The sequence below is a fragment of the Artemia franciscana genome, chromosome 15, assembly GCF_032884065.1.
Source record: "Artemia franciscana chromosome 15, ASM3288406v1, whole genome shotgun sequence".
NCBI lineage: Eukaryota > Metazoa > Arthropoda > Branchiopoda > Anostraca > Artemiidae > Artemia > Artemia franciscana.
Genome location: NC_088877.1, coordinates 26,507,693 through 26,534,916, shown reverse-complemented (window position 1 = coordinate 26,534,916; position 27,224 = coordinate 26,507,693). Strand labels below are relative to the sequence as shown.

General features: G+C 33.3%; 1 protein-coding gene across 1 annotated transcript in view; it reads left to right on the top strand.

The window, feature by feature from the left end:
* Window positions 1-27,224, top strand: part of LOC136036261 (cGMP-dependent protein kinase, isozyme 2 forms cD5/T2-like) — a gene marked incomplete in the record, with an annotated part of 170,535 nt that overhangs the window by 122,642 nt on the left and 20,669 nt on the right. The window contains 1 exon segment of the mRNA XM_065718394.1: window positions 18,567-18,730. Within this exon segment, the coding sequence (XP_065574466.1) occupies window positions 18,567-18,730 (164 nt within the window).

The following is a 27,224-nucleotide window of genomic DNA, read 5'->3' as shown; positions in this document are numbered from 1 at the left end:
AAAGTCGTAACAAGTTAATTCCCTATTCAGTATAATTAATTGCTATTACTTATTGAATAAGTGCAATTATTGTGCTCTGTTGAACTCCGTTTGGACAGAAGATTAATTTTGTGTGAGTAGTTTGAAAATTAAAAGAATTGGTCAAAATGCTCAAGTCTAATTTCATCTCTCTATACGCCTACTTTGTTTTATTATACCCAAAATTGTTGTTGAAAATGAAGGAAATCGTTAGTTAAAAGTCTTTCAGCTCTATAGCACCTTTTACGAAAGGCTCTAACAAGAAAGATTTTCAATTTATCCTGAAAGATAAACAAACCAAGAATTTTCTATCTGGGAAAGAACGAATTGCAGCTTATTGAGGTCTGAAGAACCATAAGCAAATAATTAGTTTAATAGGGTAATAATTAATCTTGAATGCAGTTCAGTTGTTGTAATTGCCAACTGAATGTGTAAAATTACAAAAATCTATTGCACAAAGGCTATTGAATGGGAGTAAATTTAAGGCATTCAGTCAATTCTAGATGGCATTAATTTGCAATTTATATACGAGAATACAACGATGGAAGGATCAATACTTATACTCTTTTTGTGTCTATGATTTATTATTGATTGGCATTCAAGCAGTTGCACTAATTTTGATGTTTGGGTCAAGAAATTCAGCTTTAAATCTAAAATGGTAATACAAATATTTTTCAGTTTTGGCTCAAGAAAGTCTCAGTGTGCTTGTGGGGCACTTCTTTATCCTGAATTTCAAAATGTAATCCTAGTTTATCTTTCTTTGGCATACAGGCTTGGATTAGTATTTTTCATGTTTGTTCTGTTTCTTAAATACTGGGTGTTTGGGCTGGGGGTTCAAGATAAGTTTTTCTTAATTTAGCTTTCTCTCTTAATTTAAAATGTAAGCAGATGCTGTAGCATTCCATCGTTTCTCAGCAATTATTTGTGAAGTTTGCCTTTGTTTTGTAGAACAAAGATTCAACAACGAACTTTAAAAACTCCAAAAAGCAAATCATGTCATATCTTTATCTTTCCAAAATGACCAATTTTTTGCCGATGTTAAGAATAGCTATTGGAAAATCTGGTCAGCAAAATGCTCGTTGATCTAGAAACGAGGCCACGTAAAATCATTTTTTACCTTCTTTTTTACTTTGTGTCTCAGACTCGATATTAATTTTTTCATTCATTCCACTAGGTTCTCCGTTCACAAAGCATTTGTTAAGTTTCAATCAGGAACGCAAAGAAAACGGCAAGTACTTGCACCCTCGGAAGTGGGGAGGTGATAGTGGTGAATGCAATGAAGGGACTCTCTCCTTTCCTCCTTCTCCCTCTTCTTCCCTTTCCTCTCTCTATCTCTTCCCTTTTTTTGAAATATGTGTTGTGGTTAGAAATTACCGAAATGTAGAATGTCTGACTGTATTGTGTTTGAGTGATGTTTTAAACTTTTTTGAAGTAGCTATTACAAAATTTTTCTAGTGAATAAAGTTAAGGTTTCAATTCACTTTGAAAGATTTGCTAAAGCCCTGCTATAAATCTACTTATAGCAGTCGATGTGCTGAAATTCCTAATAGCTGCTACAATTATCTTTTGAGACTGAATAATATTTACTGGCTTGGTTATGTTCACTTTTTCTCAACGAACTGGTTATATTTGTACTTATTTGGCTATTTTCTATTTTTGATATTTTAAAATCAGTACGTTTATAAGCAATCATTTCGATTGGTGTTTTGCTTCTGTTAAGAAGAAGTACAACTTCGTGACAGAATTAAATTAAATACAGTGAAGATTATAATGAGTCAAATATTAAGAAACTTCTTGTATAATTTAGTATATCATAAAAAAGGGCTCTCAATTTACAATTACTTGATTGTAGACAATTCGACCGAAAACACAGATGGACAAGTTTGTAAACATAATATGCATTCATGGAAAAAGTACAGATTAACTCTTATGAACAACAGATAGCTTAGTTCGTATAGTTGAGTAAATTAAACACGGGAGTTTATCAGGAAAAATAGTCCTATAAAAAAAATCAGAAGAAATTATAAAAATAGGAGAGATAGAAAGGAGAAAAGAAACATGGGACAAAATAAGCAGTCATAACAGGTTGCCATAATTATTCACAATGACCTAAAAACAAAGAAAGTAAAATTAGACTGTTGGTAGACCCACCCTTCATAGAAAATGTTGAAACTTGCGTAACAACTAACCAAAGACTAATTTCCTTATATTGACGATATTTATCGACAAAATTTTCTCTGGATTTTTGGGCCAGGTTTGCCAACGCTGGATTTGCAATTAATTTCAATCCTCATTAAGATCTTTGTAATGAAGATTGACTAAAAATTAACAATAAAAAGTAATATATTTTCCTTGCCTGTTATATTATAAGTTGGTCTTATTAGAGAAGTGCTAAAGATGGCATCATCCATGCTAAACAAGAAGTTCCTGAGAAATGAGCTTGAAGTTCCACGGGGACGTGTTAGTTGTTCATAAAGATCGAAAAAAAATTCAACTTAAATTGTTCCATCTCTGTTTATATTTTTATAGCCATTAAGTGCAGGTTGTCAACTGTAGTCAGTATCAAGGAGATTATCGTGCAAAGGCGTATGGTCTCAATAGTCGCAACTGGTATAGTGACTATGACCGCTTTGAGCAACTCGTATATATAGACTTGTTGCACATCTTTTAACTCAGGATCATTCAGGGATTTTTTGGGTATGGTCCCAAGGGACTAGATCTTCATCATTCAAATTAATCGAATGAACAAGTCCAGTTCATTCTTCCCGGTGTGGCCCTTTTTGATTTTGAACCCAAATTTGCATCAGCAAATAGATGCTAGTTTCTAACAGATTTTTAAAGCTCTATTATTCTAAATTAAATAATAAAAAACTAATTTTTTTTAACTGAAAGTAAGGAGCGACATTAAAACTTAAAACGAACAGAAATTACTCCGTGTATGAAAGGGGCTGTTCCCTTCTCAACGCCCCGCTCTTTAGGCTAAAGTTTGACTCTTTCTCTCAATTATACTTTATTAAACAGTAAATAACTTTAGTGTAAAGAGCGGGGCGTTGAGAAGGGAACAGCCCCTTTCATACACGGAGTAATTTCTGTTAGTTTTAAATTTTAATGTCGCTCCTTACTTTCAGTTAAAAAAATTAGTTTTTTTTATTTAATCTCTGAACGTTTTGAATTAATGCATGTTTGATTATGGCTCTCCACACATAAATTATTAAAATGAAATTTGCATTCTAATTCTTTTTTTGGCTAAATGGCTTTCTCTTAGTTTTGATCAGACGATTTGAGAAATAAGGGGTGGGGAAGGAGGCCTAGTTGCCCTCCAATTTTTTGGCTACTTAAAAAGGCAACTAGAACTTAATTTTTAACGAACGTTTTTATTAGTAAAAAATATACGTAACTTAAGAATTAACTTATGTATCAAACTTCTATATTCTTATATTTTTATTATGTATATTAGGGGATTTGTCCCCTCGTTAATACCTCGCTCTTTACACTAAATCTTAAGTTTTGTCCCAATTCTTTAAGAATGACCTCTGAATCAGAAAGGCCGTAGAATAAATAGTTGAAATTACTAAAAATACTTTAGCATAAAGAGCGAGGTATTTGGGAGGAGAAGAACCCCTCATATGCGTAATAATCTCTGTTCGTTTTAAGTTTTAATGCTACTCCTTACTTTCAATTGAAAAAACTTCTTCATGTTTAGTTTTTTTTATTGTAATGTTAGGAAATCCTGCACCTTTTCATTGAATTTCTCTTCCCCCATGGCATATTCCTCCAAGGAAAGATCCTGCCACATAGCCCCCTCCCCTTAACCCCCCCAACCAAAAAAATCCCCCTTGAAACGTCTGTACATGCACACTTCCCAATAACCATTACTGTATGTAAACACTGGTCAAAGTTTGTAACTTGCAGCCCTCCCTCGGGGACTGTGAGGGAGTAAGTCATCCCCAAAGACATATTTGTTATGGTTTTCGACTATGTGGAACAAAATGGCTATCTCAAAATTTTGATCCGTTGACTTTGGGAAAAATGAGCGTGGGAGGGGGCCTAGGTGCCCTCCAATTTTTTGGGTCACTTAAAAAGGGCACTAGAACTTTTTAATTCCGTTAGAATGAGCCCTTTTGCGACATTATTGGACCACTTGGTCGATACGATGACCCCTGAAAAAAAAAAACAAAAAAAAACAAAAACACGCACCCGTGATCTGTCTTCTGGTAAAAAATACGAAATTTCACATTTTCGTAGATAGGAGCTTGAAATTTTTGCTACAGGGTTTTTTGATACGCTGAATGCGATGGTGTGATTTTCGTTAGGATTCTATGACTTTTAGGGGGTGTTTTCCCCTATTTTCAAAAATAAGGCAAATTTTTTTCAGGCTCGTAACTTTTGATGACAAAGATTGAATTTGATGAAACTTATATATTTAAAATCAGCATGAAAATCCAATTCTTTTTATATATCTTTTAGCATCAAAATTCGTTTTATAGAGTTTCGTTTACTATTGAGCCCGGTCGCTCCTTACTACAGTTCGGTACCACGAATTGTTTGAACAGGAATTGAAGTTCGAGGAGTTCTAGCTCTATAGATTGTAGTCAGCACACGAAAAATTATTCTCAAATTATTAAATGTTAGTTGTTGAAAATTTACTGAATCATTTAATTTAAGCAATGTCAGTTTATCTTCAAAAGTAATATGTGGATTCAAGGTATATTTTTTTTTGTTACGATAATACAAGATTTAGTTATAATTAATTAAAGATACATGAATATACATTACTAATCCCTACAAAGGCTCCTAGGCCTTAAAGGAGGGAGAGGACATACGGATCATTTAAACAACAAATCAGAAAAAAATAAACAAAAAGAAAAACGATTATAAACATTATAACCTCACTCAGCAATAAAAATGAATAGAAGAAAAAATTGAATCGATTTACCAAATTGATTGAAATTCATCGACTCCAATCAAAGCAATTTAACCCAACTTTTCAGTGTTTGGCCAACGTGAACTCAATAAATATAGTCAGTTGATAACTGAAATTTTTGTATTTACAAGTATTCTTTTCAAAATATTTGACCTTAAGCTATTATTGTTGAAGCAAATGGAGCTAATTTCCTTCCTATCATTCTTCATCCGCAAAAAAATGACCTTGCAATCTTAACTTTTCTTTCATTCCGGAGCTAGAAAATGCGATTGCCGCCATTTTTCCTACCACTTACTGGTTGATTTATGTTCGTTTCTCTAAAAAGTTTCTATTGGGAGTTTTTGTTGAAAATATCACGCATGTCTTCCTTAATTTTGTGAAGTGCCCACATTTCAGAACCACACATGACTACTGTCACTGTCATGGTCTCTATTAACCTGTTTTAGTTCTTCCTGGGAGTACTTTAAAAATTAGTCAGTTGGTCTCCAACCATTATAAAATAGGGAACTCTGTTTTGTCTCACGGATGGGGGATCCGTGAGTTGCAGGAAACATCTTCCAGAGGGGGGAGGGGGTAATGGAACTTATAGTTTTGTGCTTTGGGGAAAGAGGGCAAACTGTTTTCTTCAGGTTGTCCCAAGCGAGTATGCACTACATTTTTTTTCTTTGTTACCGAATCATGCTACAGGCTCTTTAACTAGTTGACGAATTATGTGAATATATAGTGAAACATAAAACGCCATCTTAGTTTGTCTTATGTTTTACTAGGATCATGATTTTCTCGTCAAACGTTACTGCCTTGTTCTCACTGAGTATTATTTATGGGGAAAATATAGCAAATATCATATACGGATTAGATGCTCCTTTACCGTTGTATTTACCTTAGCTTGTAGGTTTTATGAAATAATATTCTTGTACCAGGCCAAATTTCAGTAAAGTTGTGCCCTTAACATTCCGGATAAAACCATGGGCGTGGCCATATTGCTCAGCCAAAAAAAAAATTATCGCCTTGTCTTGCTTGAATTAGCATGAAGCTGCTTACAAGTGCACAACAAAACTAAACTTTGATCTTCACTTAAAAAAAAAAAACCGCTCACTATATAACACAAAAGCGAATAGTTTAATAAGGTATTTGGAATGCAAAAACAAAGATCAATAAATTGGATTTTAGGAAGAAATAAAAGCATGAAATGGCAAAAATTTTTCAATGATTTGGCTATGACTTCACTTTGAAAGCATAGAGATTAAAGATTTTGCATAAAAAACAACAAACTGTTCGTGGTCTAGCATATGTGACTGAAATTTCCTACTTTGTAATGGAACTGCTGCTTAAACTTTTGACACGCTACATGTTGAAGCATTGCACTTTTGGTAAACTGTTGGATATCTAGCATAGTAATAGCATTAAGAACCCATTGAAATGGCCGAATGTTTACCGGGATCAAATTAAAGCATATGGAAATAGGGCCGTATCCAGGATTTTTTTGGGGGGTGTTTTACAAAGGGTTTTTTTCCGATGGGGAACAAAATAATGCATCAAATTTTTTTTATATTCATTTTTGTTATGTTTTTACGATTCTAACACATATTTTTTGTTGGGGGGGGCTCAAATATTCTAAACCCCCTCCCCTGGATGCGACCTTGCATGGAACCTAATTTTCCATTTTTCGTCCAGGCTCATTTTAAAAATACTACCTTACTTTTGTTGTTAATAAAAAGTGAATTCCAGAAGCACCTTCGTTTCTAATGACTAACTTGCTGAAAAATACGCATCCCAAATCCAGAAAAGTATCAATGTTTGGTTATATTTTCAAAGTATTTGTGAAAAATGGAGGCAAGTGCAAGTACACAAAAAAGTGCACAAACAAATCTTTCCGTAAAATTTTCCGAAAAATGCAGCTAAATCGTATTCATGCCCTCCCTCCTCCCCCAAAAATACTAAATACTTGGTACGGCTGTATAAAAAAAAAATTATTGAAATTTAATTGCTTTTTTGGTGTCTTGAAATTCTTATATCTTGTCTCTTCTCAAGGTAAGTTGGAAATAATTAATTAATAATCTTTATATTACCCAACAAACATGTCTTTCCAATTATCTTTTCTCTATAAGATTATGTACTTGAACGAGTCTTCCGCAAAAACAGAATAAGTTCTAATTAAGCGAAAAGTTTTCCAAAAAGCAGCCTGTCAACTTTCAATGAAACATAATGAGTTTTTAACGAAATATTTTCGGGAAAAGTGAACTCAATAATAATCTCCAAGATTTACATTTTGCTCGTTTTTCATGTTTTCATCAGAAGTGGATTTGAAATGCTGAAAAGCATGTCAATGTCAGGGGTGTAAAAAGTCTTTAATGACATTTAGATGTTTTTTTTCTTCGACTATGCTGCAAATTTTATTTATGATCTGTGTAAAAAAAAAAAAAAAAAAAAAAAAAAAAAAAAAAAAAAAAAAAAAAAAAAAAAAAAAACTCTTGGATTAAGATTTCAAAGAGTCTCTGATAAAGAACTGTAAGAAGTGAATCGGCGAATAGTAATTGAAACTCTAAAAATCGTAATTTTGATAACAATAGATACGTCAAAAGAATTTGCTTTTTATGGTGATTCCAAATATGTAAAATCCATTACGTTTAATTTTAACCATCAAAAACTACGACGCTGAGAAAATTCACCTGATTTTTTAAAAAGAGAAGAAAGAGTCCCAAAAAGTCATGTGATATCAACGAAAATCTCACCATTAAATTCAGCATTTCAGAGAATTCTACCTTAGAGGTCTCATGTTCTTATCCATAAAAACGTGAAAATTTGTATTTTTTTGCCAGAAAAAGATCACGGATGCGTGTTTTTTCGAGGGGTTGCTCTCTCTCTCAGAAATCAGGTACACCAGGTGGTGCGTGCCTAGCATGATGGAGCTGTGCCAAACATTTTAGACTGTTCCATGCGTGGCGGGACTGTACCAAGTGTGGTGGAACTATGCAGCATACGTGGAATTCCAAAATTGACACCAGTCGCAGGGAAGTCAGCGTCCCCTCGTGTTGAATTTTTTCCAAGTGTAATCCTATCAAACCAATTGTCCTAAAAGATTGGGATAGGGCTCATTCGTCGGAAATTCAAAGTCCTAGTACCCTTTTTGAGAGCTAGAAAGATTGGAAGGCATTTAGCTCACCTCCCACGCCCCTTTTCCCCTAAAGACATCTGATCAAAATTTTGAGATAGCCATTTGGTTCAGCATAGTTGAAAGGTCCAATAACTGTGCCTCTGCGGGTGACATGACCTCGCACAGCCCCTGGAGAAGTGGCAGTAAGTTGTGTAATTTGCTTACATATGGTAGCCTCTTTGTCATTGTTGTACGGAAACTTTGTTTAGGGGGGGGGGCATTTTTTTTTACCGAAATTAAGAATCAACATTTAAACTTAAAACGACCAGAAATTATTTTGTATATTGAGGAGGGGTGATCCTCCTAATCCCTCGCTCTTTACGCTAAAGGTTGACTTTTTGTCCCTATCTTTTAAGAACGACTCCTGAAAAGTGATGGCCGTTGAAATTGAATGAGAATTATTTTTAAAGAACTTCAAGACTGTAACGTAAAGAACGAGGGTTGAGGAAGGGGTAGCCCCCCTCATATATGGAATAACTTTTGTTTGTTTTAAGTTTTAACATTATTCCTTACTTTCAGTTGAAAAAACTGCATTTCTTATTTAAATGTCTTTTAGACTGAGTTCATTCGACTTCCTATATTCAAAAATAGATGGAAAGATCATAATTTTTTAATTGTAGGATTTTATAACTAAATAGGTGTAGCAAATATTTAATTTTGTAGGGTGTACAGTTTACTTTCGGGAGAATCTGGACCTCCAGAGAAAGAATTAATTCCGTATTCAAAAATAGATGGAAAGGTCCTAATTTTTTAATTGTAGGATTTTACTACTAAACAAGTGTAGCTATTTTTTTAGAGGCCCTTGGTCAACTCATTCACTTTTATAAGCAACTTTGTAACATTTTAAAGGGTGTTGTTCGTGCTGAGTAAAATATTTACGGTTATATTTGCAGTCATAGAAGAAGTAAACGTGGGAAAGTTTCAGCCAGTGAAAATAAGAAAATGATGCAATTATTTGATTCAAGACCTCTGCTCAGTCGTCCTCATTGTGGAAAGAAAAAAAATCATATAGAATACGATAAAATACAGTAATCGAAACAAAAATACAAAATTGAACAAAAAGCAAAAGAGCCAAGTTTTAGATTTCTCAGGTCAGTGTTGTCATTTCGCTCTCCGTTTATTCCATTATACGCTTTTCTTCTTATTGTACTGAGGACGACTGAGCAGGGATCTTGGCCGAAGTATTTTTAGTGTGTTCTATTTGTCATTGGGAGAAATTTTTCATTATTTATTTGTTCTAGCTTCCACGCTTTTTCTCATGTTTATCTTTTTACTAGATAACCCAGCCCCGATGACTATGTTAAGTTCTATTTCGTACATAGTGAATTGATATCCCCCACTTATGAACTATGTAATGGCTGTTTCTGTCGTTGCTGTCGGATATTCGTAATTTGTCATGGTATTTTTTCTTCTGTTTTCAGCACCAATTTACTCTATTATCAACACTCGATCGTAACTCTCGAATTAATAGTGATTTCACTTCACCATTCCATATCATAAACTTATCAAGTTAAGACTGTGAAATGGTTTTTGATTGGTCACTTAAAATAATCGTGTTGAAGCTAGGTTACATTCTTACTGATCTCATTTAAATCTATTGTACAAGTCTTCTTAGCCAATGTGAAACCGCATTAACTATTAAATACTCCAACCAACAAGGGCAGAATAGTCATTTGTTCATAGTCGCCCAAGAGTTAAGAAAAGCTTCTCAGATAACCCAATCATAATAACTCTTATATGCTACCCAGCGATAGTTTACAGCCAAAAACGGAAGTCGCTAGATGGTGTTAACGTTTGTTGGTTGTTATTTTGTCTGATCCGGCCTGGGTTTCTAGTCTAAAAAATTTGCTGCTAGTCTCTGTTAGCATCCTTAAAAATTCTTTGGACCTGTACCTGGAATACTAGTTATGTTTAGATTTTATTAAAGCAAACGTCATTTATTAACAACGAGAGAAAATTTAGTCCATTTACAAAGCGAATCCGAAAGTCAATTTTGGACACCCTAAAAGCATGCCTCACGTCGAGAAATTCATTTCGTATTAGCATGACTTAGCCTTTCTTTGATCGCTTAAATATTATTTTCACGTACTAATTATACAACATGTCTTAGATTTGATTTGAAAATAGTACCCCATTAGTAAACTTTTGTTTGATTAATCTCTTTGATAAATGTTAGCAAGTATTTGCATAGTATATACCGTCCTTTTTCTTCATTTATTTATTTGTATTTAATATTCGTATTAAAACCACATAGATGACAGTAGTAGTTAAGCATTTATCAACAAAATGACTTTGGGGTTGGTCGGCTGGAAAAAAACGGCCAGTTTTTAATCATTGACCGTTTTTTGGCTTTCAAGCCTTGGTAAAGAACATTTCTTTAAAACAAGTAAGTTTCGTATGTCAGGTATTTCTCCAAATGATAAAAAGAGGCTTATTTGAGAAACAAAAATCGAAGCATAAAGATGCGGCAACTGAATTCCCTACCGTTTTACTTGTTGTTGGTTTATAATAAAGTGGAAATATGTTGGAATAGTCGGTCCAGTTAACTAATTTAACTAAAATAAGGATCTCGGGTTCGTTTTTACAAGTTCAGTGTAGTTCTACGAAGGCATACCTCCTATCTCTTTCGCTTAGAATAAAGCTTCGGGATTGCCACCCGGTAAAAAATACTAAATTTTAGTGTTTTTTGGTTAATTTAGCGATTTTCTTTAATAATCTATTGATTTGTGTGCTGATGCAGTGACTTTTGTAGTGACTTCTTTGTTTAGGCAATAAAAAAAATCACTAGAAATAGTGATAAATCATTATGGTTGGCAACCCTGTACAACTAGAGACTGAAAAGACTTAAATTCACTAGTCCATGTTTCCGTCGTGACTAGTAATCTCAGCAATACCTGCCGCACTGTGCGCAGAAGCAACAGTTTGGATATTCCCAGTTTTTTTTTTATTTCCTCCTCCTCTCTTCAAGAGACAAACACCCATATAAATTATTCCAGTCTGGAGGAAAAGCGAGGTAAACTCGATTTTCATGCGAGGGTCTCTCATTTTTGGAATAGCGTCTACTACAGTGCCGAAAATATCTAGGCTCAAGATGGTTTCGGTCAAGTTGAAATTTAATCCATGCAAACTTCAGGGAAAGAATTTAATGTTTAATTTGTTTCTAACTTTTGGTGTTGGATTTTCCTTCTTTAGTTTGTTTTTATTCAGTGGGTTTAATAATAACAATATAAATATATTCTTCCGTGTTTGCCCGTCTTCCCCGTCTTAGAAATGTTTTTTTTTTACTTATTTCCTGTTTAAAATTGATCAATAGATGATGGAATGGGAACAACTCAGCCAACCTTAAGTCCAATGGAATCCCCCGGATAAGGTAGATGTTTTTACCCAATATTCAAGGAGTGAAAGATTTTTCCTGCTAATTAGTCTAATTTTTTTACTAGTTATATATATATATTTTTTTTTTTGGTTCGTTCGAGTTATTTCTTTGTTTTCTTTTTTTTGTTTTTTTTTTTTTGTTTTTTTTTGTTTTTTTTGCTGTTTCAGGACGTATTTTAACGTTGTATTTATTTTCACTTTTTCTTTAGGAACATCGTGTGAATTTACCAGAAAGCCAGTTTAGCTGTATTTCGTTTGTACTACCAGTCAGTGCCATTAGATTTAGCTTCTCGTTTTTAATGCAGCGATGTCAATAAGTCTAGAACTACCAAAATGTAGCATACATATAATTTTATCTCTAGTTGAATTCGTGGACTGATCTTCTCGTGCGAAATTGCATTTTCGCTCGTTAATTCATTATAACCCAGTTTCCTTTTTCTTTTTTCTATTCCTTGAGACGGAATTGCTAGAATTCTCTACAGACCTTTTCTTTGGTATAAAAAAAAACACAACTAATTTACTCTGTGTTCCAAGGAGCATTGTTTGTCCTCGATTGGACTTTAGGGAAAGACCCTCTATTCCGTTCTTGATTGCTTTAATCTGCTTAAGGATCTAGGTTTTGGGAATGCATTTAATTGTCTTCCTGTCAACTGCATTACAAACAATTCGTTCCTTGTCTCTGTTTCTTAGAAGTCTGAATAAACAGTAAACGTTATTACAAGTTGTGTAACCATGGCTAGTTCAGACAAATACGGCCGGTAGACCTGTTGCTTATATCACCCTCTTTCTTGTATTTAACGAAATATAGCCCGTTATTCAAGCTGTGACTTAGCCTTGTCATCAGTTAAAAACTGAATTTTCCGCTGTTTCTGTTAGTAAAACTGTAAATAAAGGATGAAACTTGGCTATAATCAGTGAAAATTTGAAAAAAAAGACGTTTTGAAATAGTCTATTAGTAGATGTATGGAGTCAGCATATATATGCTGACTCCAAACATGTAGGGCTTATTAAGTAGTTACCCTTATTAGTGGAGTTACCCTTCAAAACTTTGGTGTCAAGCTTTTTACACAATTTTTGGTATTCCATCATTTAACTTGGGAATTAATTTGAATTTCTGTTCTCTGAAAGTCAAGAAATTGATCTTTAACAGTAATTGCTTAGGAATATATATATATATATATATATATATATATATATATATATATATATATATATATATATATATATATATATATATATATATATGTATATATATCGTACTAGCTGTTGGGGTGGCGCTTCGCGCCACCCCAACACCTAGTTGGTGGGGGCGCTTCGCCCCCCCCCCAAGCCCCCCCGCGCGCGTAAGTCGTTACGCGCCATATTAGTTACGCGCCATTGTAGTTGTGTCCCTATGTCCCACCTGTGAATATAGATATATATATATATATATATATATATATATATATATATATATATATATATATATATATATATATATATATATATATATATATATATATATATATATATATATATGTATATATATTTTTAACTACGTAAAACTTGCGAATATACAACATTCTTTGCTGTCCCATTGTCTGTGCATATAAATAGATTGTCAGGTTTACCGACTCTTGAACATGCAACATATAATGGTCCATGGGAAAACAATCCGTATTCAGATCTATACCTCATGATTCTAATGATTGCCCTTGAGCTTTGTTGATGGTGATTGCTAATCGACCATTCCCTGTGTCGTCGTCGTCATTTATATATCCCCCTGTGCCCCCGGCGTCCCCTTTGTAGTTGTGTCCCTGTGTCCCGGTCGTCATTTATATTCCCTGTGTCCCGGTCGTCATTTGTGTCCCGGTGTCCCAGTCTGTGATTTCTCTTTGAGTGTCCCGGGCGTCATTTATATTCCTTGTGTCCCGGTGTCCCGGTCGTCATTTGTGTCCCGGTGTCCCGGTCTGTATATACATTCGTTTTTGAATTGGTCTTTTTTTAGTTTTTAGTTTTTTACCTTTTTTTTAGTTATACCTCATGATTCTAATGATTGCCCTTAAGCTTTGTTGATGGTGATTGCTAATCGAACATTCCCTGTGTCCCCGTCGTCATTTATATATCCCCCTGTGCCCCACGGCGTCCCCGTTGTAGTTGTGTCCCTGTGTCCCGGTCGTCATTTATATTCCCTGTGTACCGGTCGTCATTTGTATCCCGGTGTCCCGGTCTGTACATACATTCGTTTTTTTAGTTTTGTTTTTCTCCTTTATTTTTCATTTTTTTCCTTTTTAATTTTTTTTTCTTTTTTAGTTTTTTTAGTTTTTTAGCTTTTTTAGTTTTTTTTTATTAGTTTTTAGTTTTTTTGTAGTTTTTAACTTTTTTTTAGTTTTTTTAGTTTTTTTTTACTTATGTCCTGGTCGTCATTTATACTCCCTGTGTCCCGGTCGTCATTTGTGTCCCGGTGCTTTGTTGATGGTGATTGCTAATCGAACATTCCTTGTGTCCCGGTCGCTTTCCCTTTGAGTGTCGTCATTTATATTCCCTATGTGCCGGTGTCCCGGTCGTCATTTGTGTCCCGATGTCCCGGTCTGTAATTTCGTCAGTGTTTTTCAAAACATGATGTCAGTCAACACACAAACATGACGTCACCCGACAGACCCACACACAGACCACACATGTTTTTCAAAACATGATGTCAGTCAACACACCCCAACACCTAGTTGGTGGGGGCGCTTCGCGCCCCCCCAAGCCCCCCCCCCCCGCGTGCGTAAGTCGTTACGCGCCATTGTAGTTGTGTCCCTATGTTCCACCTGTGAATATAGATGGATATATATATATATATATATATATATATATATATATATATATATATATATATATATATATATATATATATATATATATATATATATATATATATGTTTTTAACTACGTAAAACTTGCGAATATACAACATTCTTTGCTGTCCCATTGTGCATATCTTCGTCATTGTGCTATATCGTCTGTGCATATAAATAGATTGTCAGGTTTACCGACTCTTGAACATGCAACATATAATGGTCCATGGGAAAACAATCCGTATTCAGATCTATACCTCATGATTCTAATGATTGCCCTTGAGCTTTGTTGATGGTGATTGCTAATTGACCATTGCCTGTGTCGCCGTCGTCATTTATATATCCCCCTCTGCCCCCCAGCCTCCCCGTTGTAGTTGTGTCCCTTTGTCCCGGTCGTCATTTATATTCCCCGTGTCCCGGTCGTCATTTGTGTCCCGGTGTCTCAGTCTGTGATTTCTCTTTGAGTGTCCCGGGCGTCATTTATATTCCTTGTGTCCCGGTGTCCCGGTCGTCATTTGTGTCCCGGTGTCCCGATCTGTATATACATTCGTTTTTGAATTGGTCTTTTTTTAGTTTTTAGTTTTTTACCTTTTTTCTAGTTTTTTTAGTTATACCTTATGATTCTAATGATTGCCCTTGAGCTTTGTTGATGGTGATTGCTAATCGAACATTCCCTGTGTCCCCGTCGTCATTTATATATCCCCCTGGGCCCCCCGACGTCCCCGTTGTAGTTGTGTCCCTGTGTCCCGGTCGTCATTTATATTCCCTGTGTCCTGGTCGTCATTTGTGTCCCGGTGTCCCGGTCTGTATATACATTCGTTTTTGAAATGGTATATGATGAAATAAATTTTTGTATTTTTCCCCTTTTTTTCTTTTTAGTTTTTTTTATTTTTTTAAGTTTTGTTTTTCTCCTTTATTTTTCATTTTTTTTCCTTTTTTTCTTTTTTTTCTTTTTAAGTTTTTTTAGTCTTAGCTTTTTTAGTTTTTTTATTAGTTTTTAGTTTTTTTTTCCTTTTTAGTTTTTTTATAGGCTTTACCTTTTTTTTTAGTTTTTTTTAGTTTTTTGTGCTTATGTCCTGGTCGTCATTTATACTCCCTGTGTCCCGGTCGTCATTTGTGTCCCGGTCGCTTTCTCTTTGAGTGTCCCGGTCGTCATTTATATTCCCTATGTGCCGGTGTCTCGGTCGTCATTTGTGTCCCGGTCTGTAATTTCGTCAGTCGAAAAGATGACGTCATTCGACACATAAACATGACGTCACTCGACAGACAGACACACACACACACAGACAACTTATATATATATATATATATATATATATATATATATATATATATATATATATATATATATATACTAGCTGTTGGGGTGGCGCTTCGCGCCACCCCAACACCTAGTTGGTGGGGGCGCTTCGCCCAACCCCCAAGCCCCCCCGCGCGCGTAAGTCGTTACGCGCCATAATAGTTACGCGCCATTGTAGTTGTGTCCCTATGTCCCACCTGTGAATATAGATATATATATATATATATATATATATATATATATATATATATATATATATATATATATATATATATATATATATATGGTTTTAACTACGTAAAACTTGCGAATATACAACATTCTTTGCTGTCCCATTGTCTTTGCATATAAATAGATTGTCAGGTTTACCGACTCTTGAACATGCAACATATAATGGTCCATGGGAAAACAATCTGTATTCAGATCTATACCTCATGATTCTAATGATTGCCCTTGAGCTTTGTTGATGGTGATTGCTAATCGACCATTCCCTGTCCCAGTGTCCCGGTCGTCATTTACATCCCCCTGTTTCCCCCGGTGTCCCCGTTGTAGTTGTGTCCCTGTGTCCCGGTCGTCATTTATATTCCCTGTGTCCCGGTCGTCATTTGTATCCCGGTGTCCCGGTCTGTATATACATTCGTTTTTTAGTTTTGTTTTTCTCCTTTATTTTTTTCCTTTTTTTTTCTTTTTTAGCTTATTTAGATTTTTAGATTTTTTAGTTTTTTTATTAGTTTTTAGTTTTTTTTTCTTTTTAGTTTTTTTGTCCCGGTCGTCATTTATATCCCCCTGTTTCCCCCGGTGTCCCCGTTGTAGTTGTGTCCCTGTGTCCCGGTCGTCATTTATATTCCCTGTGTCCCGGTCGTCATTTGTATCCCGGTGTACCGGTCTGTATATACATTCGTTTTTTAGTTTTGTTTTTCTCCTTTATTTTTTTCCTTTTTTTTCTTTTTTAGTTTATTTAGATTTTTAGATTTTTTATTTTTTTTATTAGTTTTTAGTTTTTTTTTCTTTTTAGTTTTTTTGTAGTTTTTACCTTCTTTTTAGTTTTGTTAATTTTTTTTTTTACTTATGTCCTGGTCGTCATTTATACTCCCTGTGTCCCGGTGCTTTGTTGATTGCTAATCGAACATTCCTTTTGTCCTGGTCGCTTTCTCTTTGAGTGTCGTCATTTATTTTTTTCTTTTTTAGTTCTTTTAGTTTTTACCTTTTTTAGTTTTTTTTAGTTTTTTAGATGAAAATTTTTTTTAGTTTTTTCCTTTTTTTCTTTTTAGTTTTTTATTGGTTTTTACCTTTATGTTAGCTTATTTTTCAGTTTTTTCCTTTTTTTTATTTTTTTTTATTTTTTATTTTTTTTAGTTTTTTACCTTTTTTAGTTTTTTTTAGTTTTTTTAGTTTTTTTAGTTTTTTAGCTTTTTTACTTTTTTTATTAGTTTTTAGTTTTTTTGTAGTTTTTGCCTTTTTTTAGTTTTTTCAGTTTTTTTTTAGTTTTTTATTGGTTTTTACCTTTATTTTAGCTTATTTTTCAGTTTTTTCCTTTTTTTTAGTTTTTTTAGTTTTTAGTTTTTTTAGTTTTTTACCTTTTTTTAGTTTTTTTAGTTTTTTTAAGTTTTTTAGCTTTTTTATTTTTTTTATTAGTTTTTAGTTTTTTTGTAGTTTTTGCCTTTTTTTTAGTTTTTTTTAGTTTTTTAGCTTTTTTATTAGTTTTTAGTTTTTTTTGTAGTTTTTGCCTTTTTTTAGTTTTTTTAGTTTTTTAGCTTTTTTATTTTTTTTATTAGTTTTTAGTTTTTTTTGTAGTTTTTGCCTTTTTTTAGTTTTTTCAGTTTTGACGTCACCTGATCCAGTTTTTTCAGGTGACGTCACCTGATCCACGATCCACAGATCCACAGACAACTTATTTTTATATATATAGATAGTTTTTTTTTTTACTTATGTCCTGGTCGTCATTTATACTCCCTGTGTCCCGGTGCTTTGTTGATTGCTAATCGAACATTCCTTTTGTCCTGGTCGCTTTCTCTTTGAGTTTCGTCATTTATTTTTTTCTTTTTTAGTTCTTTTAGTTTTTACCTTTTTTAGTTTTTTTTAGTTTTTTAGATGAAAATTTTTTTTAGTTTTTTCCTTTTTTTCTTTTTAGTTTTTTATTGGTTTTTACCTTTATTTTAGCTTATTTTTCAGTTTTTTCCTTTTTTTTAGTTTTTTTTTTATTTTTTTTTTTTTTTAGTTTTTTACCTTTTTTTAGTTTTTTTAGTTTTTTTAGTTTTTTAGCTTTTTTACTTTTTTTATTAGTTTTTAGTTTTTTTTGTAGTTTTTGCCTTTTTTTAGTTTTTTCAGTTTTTTTTTTAGTTTTTTATTGGTTTTTACCTTTATTTTAGCTTATTTTTCAGTTTTTTCCTTTTTTTTAGTTTTTTTTAGTTTTTAGTTTTTTTAGTTTTTTACCTTTTTTTAGTTTTTTTAGTTTTTTTAGTTTTTTAGCTTTTTTATTTTTTTTATTAGTTTTTAGTTTTTTTTGTAGTTTTTGCCTTTTTTTAGTTTTTTTAGTTTTTTAGCTTTTTTATTAGTTTTTAGTTTTTTTTGTAGTTTTTGCCTTTTTTTAGTTTTTTTAGTTTTTTAGCTTTTTTATTTTTTTTATTAGTTTTTAGTTTTTTTTTGTAGTTTTTGCCTTTTTTTAGTTTTTTCAGTTTTGACGTCACCTGATCCAGTTTTTTCAGGTGACGTCACCTGATCCATCCATCCACAGACAGACAGACAACTTATTTTTATATATATATATATATATATATATATATATATATATATATATATATATATATATATATATATATATATATATATATATAAACTAAGGGGATCTAAATATATTAGTTTTTTGTTTTGAGTATTATTTTTTATGCCTTCCAGATTTTGTGCTGGATACTTTCTAATAAACATGAATGCAGAAAGAAAAAAAAATACCTTTACAATAAAACATTTTTTTTTCAGATTGTCGAGACGCGGCAACAGCAACACATTATGTCTGAGAAAGAGATCATGGAAGAAGCCAACTGTGATTTTATCGTGAAATTGTACAAAACATTCAAAGATAGGAAATATTTATATATGCTGATGGAATCCTGCCTTGGAGGCGAACTTTGGACAATACTCAGGTGAGCACTAAAGCTATTCATTTTATTTAACCGAATAACTGAATTAAATCGTATATGGCTCTTAAGGGAGGCCGTCTAAGTTTTTCGGGGGTGTCTCGTGCTTCATAGGAATAAAAATATATGTCTTAGGTCTCATCCAAACATTAGTCATAACTTATTAGCAAATATACGTTAGATACTATTTAAAACATTGCTATCGTCTTAAACTACTCAGCTCAGCTCAACTCAACTTTTTCTTTATTCAACTTAAAAAATACAAAAACAATATTATGTCCCAACAGAGAGCAGAGCTCGTAAGGCTGGGACAGTGAAAAAACAAAGAAAAAAAAAATCAACATCTCATCATACTAATAATTCCAAAATTTAACACGGCAAAAAACAAACAAAATAGAAAATAAGCACTCAAAAGAGAAGTAAGAAGGGAAGGGAAAAGAGAAGAGAAGTAATAAATAACTGAATATCGGGCAGGAAGGGCCTTGAAGGCCATCCCAAACACAGGGACGCAAAAACAAAACACAAAGAAGAAAATCAAATAATTTAATTTTCCATCAACAATCTTCAATATTTGCTTTTTTAAATTTAACTGAGATTTTTGGGATGGATCGAACAGAATTTTTTCATTCAGCTTATAATTGTTTGCAATTAAGGGTATTTGGTACCTAATCGAAAACCTTGACCTTTCAGAACTTACAAAAGAAATTCGGTACGTCCCAGACTTCCAACAATCCGAACGAGGAAGTAAACTTAACAGAGATTTATCTGAGTAATAACTTTTAGAATTTTGGATTTGAAAATGCCATATGGAAATTTTTAATACTCGTATATCTTTTAAATCTAACAAATTTAAGAAAAGAATAACGTTTTAGTTTCCAAAACATTTTCAAGTTTTAAAGGTCGATGCAAAAAATTTCCAAGTATTCTTATTGCCCTATTTTGTAGTACCTGTAGGAATTTTATATGCTTCCAAAAGGTATTAAGATAAACAACCGAGCAGTAATTCAAATAAGAAACAATTAGAGAGTGGTAAATTATTTTTAATATGGTAAATGGAAAAATTTTCTTCACACGATGCATCGACCCAATATTTTGAGCAAGTTTTAATCTTAAATACTCAATATGATTATGGAATGACGAAAGGGGATCAAGAAAACTCCTAAATAACGATATGAATGGACCCTACAAATTTTTTGATCATCAACCTGAAGCTCTTGACAAGAAATCTCTCGAGTAATACGTTTTGAATGACCAAAAACCATAAATTTACTTTTTGTAAAATTTGGTACTAGATTATTGGAAATAAACCATCGAATAAATTAGGTAACACTTATAGTCAAATTAATAATTAATAAAAAAATAATTTAAGGCCAGAGTAAATCATGGTGAAGGCATAGCACTGTCATTGCGTCCCATATCCTTTTTTTCAAATGTCTACTTTTTGGGAAAACGAAAAAAGTGGTTTCAGCACTTTACCCGTTGAACCAACGTGTAATCTGTACTAGGGACCCTAGTTTCCTTATTAGAATTTCAGGGCCCCATGTATGGAAGACCATTCCAGAGAGCATTCGGGCGGTTGGTCACCTTGTGTTATTTGAAAGTAATTTGAAAAAATATTTATTAGAAAAATGTTCGTAGTTTTTATTTATTTACTATTGTTACTGCTTCTATTATTATTATTATTCTTATGGTAGAATGGTTGACGAGAGACGGGTTTCAGTTTTTATTTTGTTATGTAATTTTTTTTTTTTTTAGTTTGATCAATTATTTATTTGAAAAAAAATGTAAGTAGCCGCCCGTTGCAAGTGCTTTGTTGTATCTTTGGGGGGGGGGGGCTAAATTAGTTGTTATGTTTTGTTTGTAAAAAAAAAAATTAACTGAACTGTTCGTTATGAGCACAAATCTAATAACCCTGATTTATAAATTTGGACATCAATCCAACAAAGCAGATGATTTGTAAGAAAATCTAACCCTGCATTTACGGACAAATGTAAATCAGATTTTGAAAATGATGGTTGAGCTTTATTTGCTTAATATAATGATGGTGATTATTTTGGATTGTATCTTACGATATGGTTGGAAAAATAACCTTGAAAGAACTCTTGCTTAGATTTTCCGAAGTTATTGCGCACGCGTTGTTCATACTTCTAAAGCCGTTCACGTGACGATCTTGATATGTGGAATTAAATAGCACTTGTGAAAAGATGTCTGATAATTAGAAGTGAAGGAACATTCATTTAGTAAGGAGGAGTAAGAAACGGTACTAAAAGGATTTTTAAGAAAGTTTCAGGGGCTGAAATTTGGTGGCCATAAGCTGGAGACAGAATCATATACTGAAAATTAATAATATGATTTTTGAAAAAGAGGAATTTATTAGTTATCTTAGGAAAACTTTAATGCAGCTCCTTTATAAGAAAGAAGATGAGAGTAAGTGTAATAACTATAAAGGCGTTAGGTCTTGATCTTTGTAGTAAGCTAATTATTTACAATGGACTAAGATTACTAAGACTGATACCTATTAGACGAAGATATGTTGAACTAATGATATTCATATTTTACGAGAAGATGAGTGTGAAGGAACAAGAGGGGACTGAAGATTTTCTTTTATATATCTATACTTTAGGACTTTATTGATCATGAACAGACGCAAATCAATGAAAAAAATTTAGTGAAAGGCCCTCGTCGATACTACTCTGAGGTTGCACAGGCAGATTTTTTCTTCTTAGGATAGCGAAAGGGGAAAGTAGTCTATGGCGGAGGGGAAATTCGTGGTTAAATACATCACTAGAACAGTTCCAGCTTTTTACCCTGAGGTAGATTTTTTCTTCCCTGTTTTGGCACATGATATATAAAATATTTTACTGACTTCAGAGGAGATTCTCTATTTTAGATACTAGGGGGATTCTTTTTTTCTTTTTCTTTTTTAATTCGCTTTATTTCAATATAGTGTTTTGGCTCGGCTGTTTGTGTTTAATGCATGCAAGGAGTCGATTTGACATGAAGAGTGCTGTGTTTTTTGCTTCGTATGTTATGTTTAAATTTCGTTTCAGAAAATCAAGTGCCGGTAAGTGACCCCAGGATCATATATCTAAAAAGAAACAATCTTTTAAAAAAAATTGATCTTATTGGTACATATCGAAATGTCCACTGAATTTCGTTTGGAAGGAGGCGTTGCTCTGCTAAAATGAATGCTGGATTACTTATTTATTAATTATGGATTTCTGTCGTCTGCAGCTTCTCGTTTAATTACTTGCCAGTTGGCGTCCGTCATTCAATACGCCTCCAAAAAATTAGGAATGTATTTTCAATCAGATTTTGTATGTTTCCGGAGCCCCTTACGAGAATCAAAACTGTTAACATTAGCTGAATGCCTTATTTTTTTTTCGCTATTGTTTGTCAATTAAAATTATCAGTTCATGCCTCTACTCCAAAATTACTAGACATAGTAACTTAGTATTTTTCTCCTATAATTAGGTAATTTCCGTGCGTCTCCAGTGCAGTTTCTCTCTTCTTTCAGAGCCTCTTTTAGGCTGATAAAATCTCTCTTCTTTCAGAGCCTCTTTTAGGCTGATAAAATCAGTCACCTTAGCTAAACAACACTGTCCCTTATTGCTTTTGTTCTTGATTAAAAACTAGCTATGCATCTCTTTCACAAAATGATGAGAGAAAATATATTCATATTTCTAACAGCAATTTTCCTGATTAAACGCTTGATTTGCTGTTTCTTCGAGCAAACGCCAAATTTCAAATCCTTTGCAATCAGAAAAAGAAAGTTCGACCTCTTCTTCGCTTTTGTTTTATAAAATCAAAATTGGGAATATGATTTATGTTTGCTATCGACAGGAATTTAGATTTAAACCCATTGAAATGGAACTTTCTCTGCATGACTAATCGCTTTCTTTTATGAATCAGGGCTATAAGGCGAAAGTATCAACTGGGCTTGGTTTGATACGTTAATAGACTTGGTTTTACTTTTATTTGCATGAAATATTCAGGTTAGACTGTTGAGACGTTGATGACGTTCCAGTTTTTTTGGAAGGAAGGGGGAAAGAAAGCAATAGCCATCTTTTCCTATTTTCGAGAACCATATTGTGGTAACTATCGCATAAATCATAAAAAAATAGAGGGTGAGACGTCCTAAATGGCGCCTTTGGTTTATTAAAAAAATAATCTGCAATTATTTCCTACAGTGGAGGGAGGAGGGGTGAGAATACGAAATATAGTGCATTTCAGGAAATATTCATAATTTTCTGGAAAGGGAATGTCCTTTGCACCAAATTCGAAAAGGATCGCCTTCCTCTTTTGTGCATGGATGCTATTGTTGTGAAAGTAAGAGCTACTATAAAAAAAATTATGATATTATTGTTTGGAGATTGGCTCGAGTTTCTAGTTTCAGAAGTTTCCAATTCTCTTTGCTTTATATTTTTATGGCAAAGATTCTATTTAAAGCAGCTAAGGCTATCCTCTTGCTTCAAGGAATTATGGTACCCTTCTTTAATGTCTCGATAAATGTATACACACAACATTTTTTTCAGGGAGAATGGGCAACCATGCCAAAAAAAAATCCGAGACAGTTAAAGGCTTGTAAAAAAAAAAATCAAAAATGTTCTTTGCCGAAAATTATACTTTTTAAATTTTCTAATTGAAGAGGAAGGGTATGCATATTTGGCCTTAAACTTTCTCTCCCTGCGGGCCTCCATATTCCTTTAGCTAAAAAATTTGCCATAACTTGCCTAAATATTGTATTGTTTCAATCTCCCTGGAAAACCAACGTATTCTTTGCTTTTTATCAACTTGTTCAGTTAAGGTACGAAAAGGGTATAGATATTACGAACATAGGGAAACATTTTTAGTCGTTGCTTTTAATGTTTAAAGCTTTATTGCACAAACTAGCCAAAGATGGCTGGTGAAAGAAAAATTAAAAAGAACAAAAAACATAGCGTACACTGTTCTGTGTGGACTGGAGGAAAAACGGTTTGCCCGTTTCCCCCAAAATTCTGAGTCTTCATGCCCTCCTTTCCAAAAAAAAACTATTTCCAAAATTTTCAACTCGATTCTCGAGCCGTGAGACAGAACAGGATGCACTTTCCAAACTGCGTATAAACTATGTCATGTTTAAATGAAACCTACTAACATAAACTTTACATTTTAAATTTTCCAAAAAAAATTATGTATGCTGTTTTTGAAGATTAGATAAAAGTGACCTCCTTCCAACAAAATTATAAGTTACTTTGCCCCCCCCCGCCAAAAAACTGATGATCAACCCCTCTATTCAGCTAAAGAGCCTATTGGATGACAGGCATAAAAAAGGAACAAAAAACCCATAGTTTCTAATGTTCCGTGAGGACCGGAGAAAAAAAAATAGCTTGTCCTGTCCCATAAAATTCGAAGTCCTTACTTTTTCCAAAAAACGAAAGCTTTTCCTGATAGTTCCAAATCTATCCGCGAGCTGTGAAAGAAAACATGACATAGCTACCAAAGGACGCATAGAAATCCAACTTATTGCAGAAGACAATTTCCAAGATGTAATATAGTTGCTTGCCTTTAGAAAAAGAAAAAAGAAAACACATGCTATCTTAAGAGCATCTACAAATCAATTGATCGATTTGATATCCTTAATCCTAAAACTAGGTGCTCTTAGCATTTCATCTTTTTTTTCAGATTAAATAAACAAAACAAACAAGTTTTTTTAACGGAAAGTAAGGAGCGACATTAAAACTTGAAACGAACAGAAATTACTTCGTATGTGAAAGGCGCTGCTTCCTCATCAACGCCCCGCTCTTTACGGTAAAGTTTTTTACTGTTTTGAAAAGTAGTGTTGAGAGAAAGAGTCAAACTTTAGCGTAAAGAGCGGGGCGTTGATGAGGATTGAGCTTATCATTGGGGTGATCCTATCATTTGTGGTAGGCTCTTTTTTCTGTTCGTTTTAAGTTTTAATTCTGCTCCTCACTTTCAGTTGAAAAAACTTTTTCATATTTATTTTTTCATTATTTTTTTTAATAATGCTAGAAAATCCTGCGCTCCTTTCATGGAAATTTTCTTCCCCCATGATAAATTCCTCCAAGGACAGTTCCCCTAACATATCCTCCTCTTCTCGACCCTCCCCCAACCAAAAAATCCCCCTGAAAACGTCTGCACACTTACAAATAACCATTACTATATGCAAGCACTGGTCAAAGTTTGTAACTTGTAGCCCCTCCCACGGGGACTGTGGGGGAGTGATTCGTCATCAAAGACATAGTTATAAGGTTTTTCGACTACGCTGAATCAAATGGCTATCTCTGAATTTTGATCCGGTGACTTTGGGAAAATAATTAGCGTGGGAGGGGGCCTAGGTGCCCTCCAATTTTTTGGTCACTTAAAAAGAGAACTAGAACTTTTAATTTCCGTTAGAATTAACCCTCTCGCAAGATTCTAGGACCACGGGGTCGATACGATCACCCCTGGAAAAAAAAAAAAAAATAAACACGCGTGATCTGCCATCTGTCAAAAAACACAAAATTCCACAGTTTTGTAGATAGGAGCTTGAAACATTTACAACAGGGTTCTCTGATACGCTGAATCTGATGATGTGATTTTCGTTAAGATTTTATTACTTTTAGGGGTTGTTTACCCCTATTTTCTAAAATAAGGCAAACTTTGTCAGGCTCGTAACTTTGGATGGGTAAGGCTAAACTTGATGAAATTTATATATTTAAAATCAGCATTAAAATGCGATTCTTTTGATTTAGCTATTGGTATCAAAATTCCATTGTTTAGAGTTTTAGTGACTATTGAGCCGCGTCGCTCCTTCAGTTCTTTACCACGAACTGTTTGATAAAGCAGAAGACCCATATTCCACTTAGAAACTCGTTACCACGATTTGTTTGATTAGCCATTGGCTGGTCGAATATTAAAGACATTTTGTTTTATATAAAGTAAGAATATGTAACTCCATCTAAATTCATTTCATTCAGGAATGGCAAAACATAAATATGAATCTAACCCATTAATATAGGACCAAGAAGCAAAGCTTGTTGAGAGCTGCGTAGCATGGTTGTAAAAGACGGGAGGTTAACAATGAGTAAGAACTGCTCTGGTAGTCTTGGGCACTTGAAGAACAAGAAAGATTTATTTGTCTATGCATAGTTTTATTGTCATAGTTTATTTGTCTATGCATCTTTCCATAGTTTCTATTGCCCAGTCAACAGAAAATCTACAGGGAAAATCGAATATCCTTTAAAAGTTTTGAAGATAAAGGAACTTAGAGACGACACAGGGTGAAACTCTTTACTGCTGAGCAATTTTAGCTCAATCATGCAATTCATTCTCGTTATCAGTGTATGCAACCGACAAATTGCCCAGTTTATCACTTTAGTGGTATTGACGGCCCTGGTTCAACGATTTCGAAAGGTCTTAAGCTAATTTTTTTTTTTTTTTAACTGAGATTAATATTTATGATCTTATCTTACTAATCTTCTCTTATACCTTTATTCCAAATATAATAGGTAATTATATTCCAAATATAATAGGGAAAAGTATATACTGCAAGTATTTACATTTTTAGCTGTGTAATAAATCGATCTGAATGTCTTCATTTTTTTCAAATAAGCTAAAAAATATAATGTTGAATGTAATTTAAATGTGGTCGTTGTTAACAAGTCTTCATACTTCTTAATTTTTCGCCCGTTTTTAACTTTAATTCGTTTTGTAGAAATGATGTTGTTTGGCAAATCGAATAATTGACACAACACTCAATGAATGAACCTTATCCAGTTTTAAGTATGTTAGCTAGACCTTTTGATGTTTTGTACCTTAAAATTCGAACTTGGCCCTTCACGGCTTATAATAGCAATTTTTGGAAATGATTATTTTATCCTATCTTAAATTATCAAATTAAAATAATATATGGTGTCTTAACAACGACATTCAACGCTAGGAAAACTTTTAATATCACTAAGGACTATTTTTGATATTACAAACTAGCCCAATTTTAGCAAATCTCCTTCCGATCATATCCTGAGATAGAACTTGGCGTACTTTTTAACTGCTTATAATTTTATCATGAACCACTGGAAATTTTCAGTTTTATACATGCTAAAGGATAAGTACTTGGTATTCTCCAAAATTCAGGTTGATTTGCTGTAATAATGAGTACTCCATGCTAGCAATGGAGACAGAAATTGTTTGTTTGCTGTTGTTTTTTGTTTGTTTTTTATTTGGCGGGAGGTAAGTTTTAAAAAGGACGATTTATATGCAGACTCAATTCAGCGTTTAAAATCAAGCTTTATTTTTTTGTAAATTTTAGTTCTCGGCCAAGTTTTCACTTTGGCTGAATTTTAGTACTGAGATATGCGATTGAAAAAAAAAATATTTTAATGTTAAAAATACTAATTTACAACGACTGTTGCTTCCTAATTGCTTTTTGCATCACAAAACACGACATATTTTTGATCATTCATGTTTTGTATCATAAGCAAGTGTTTAATCGTTTTTTTTTTCGAATGGATTTTGTGTCTTT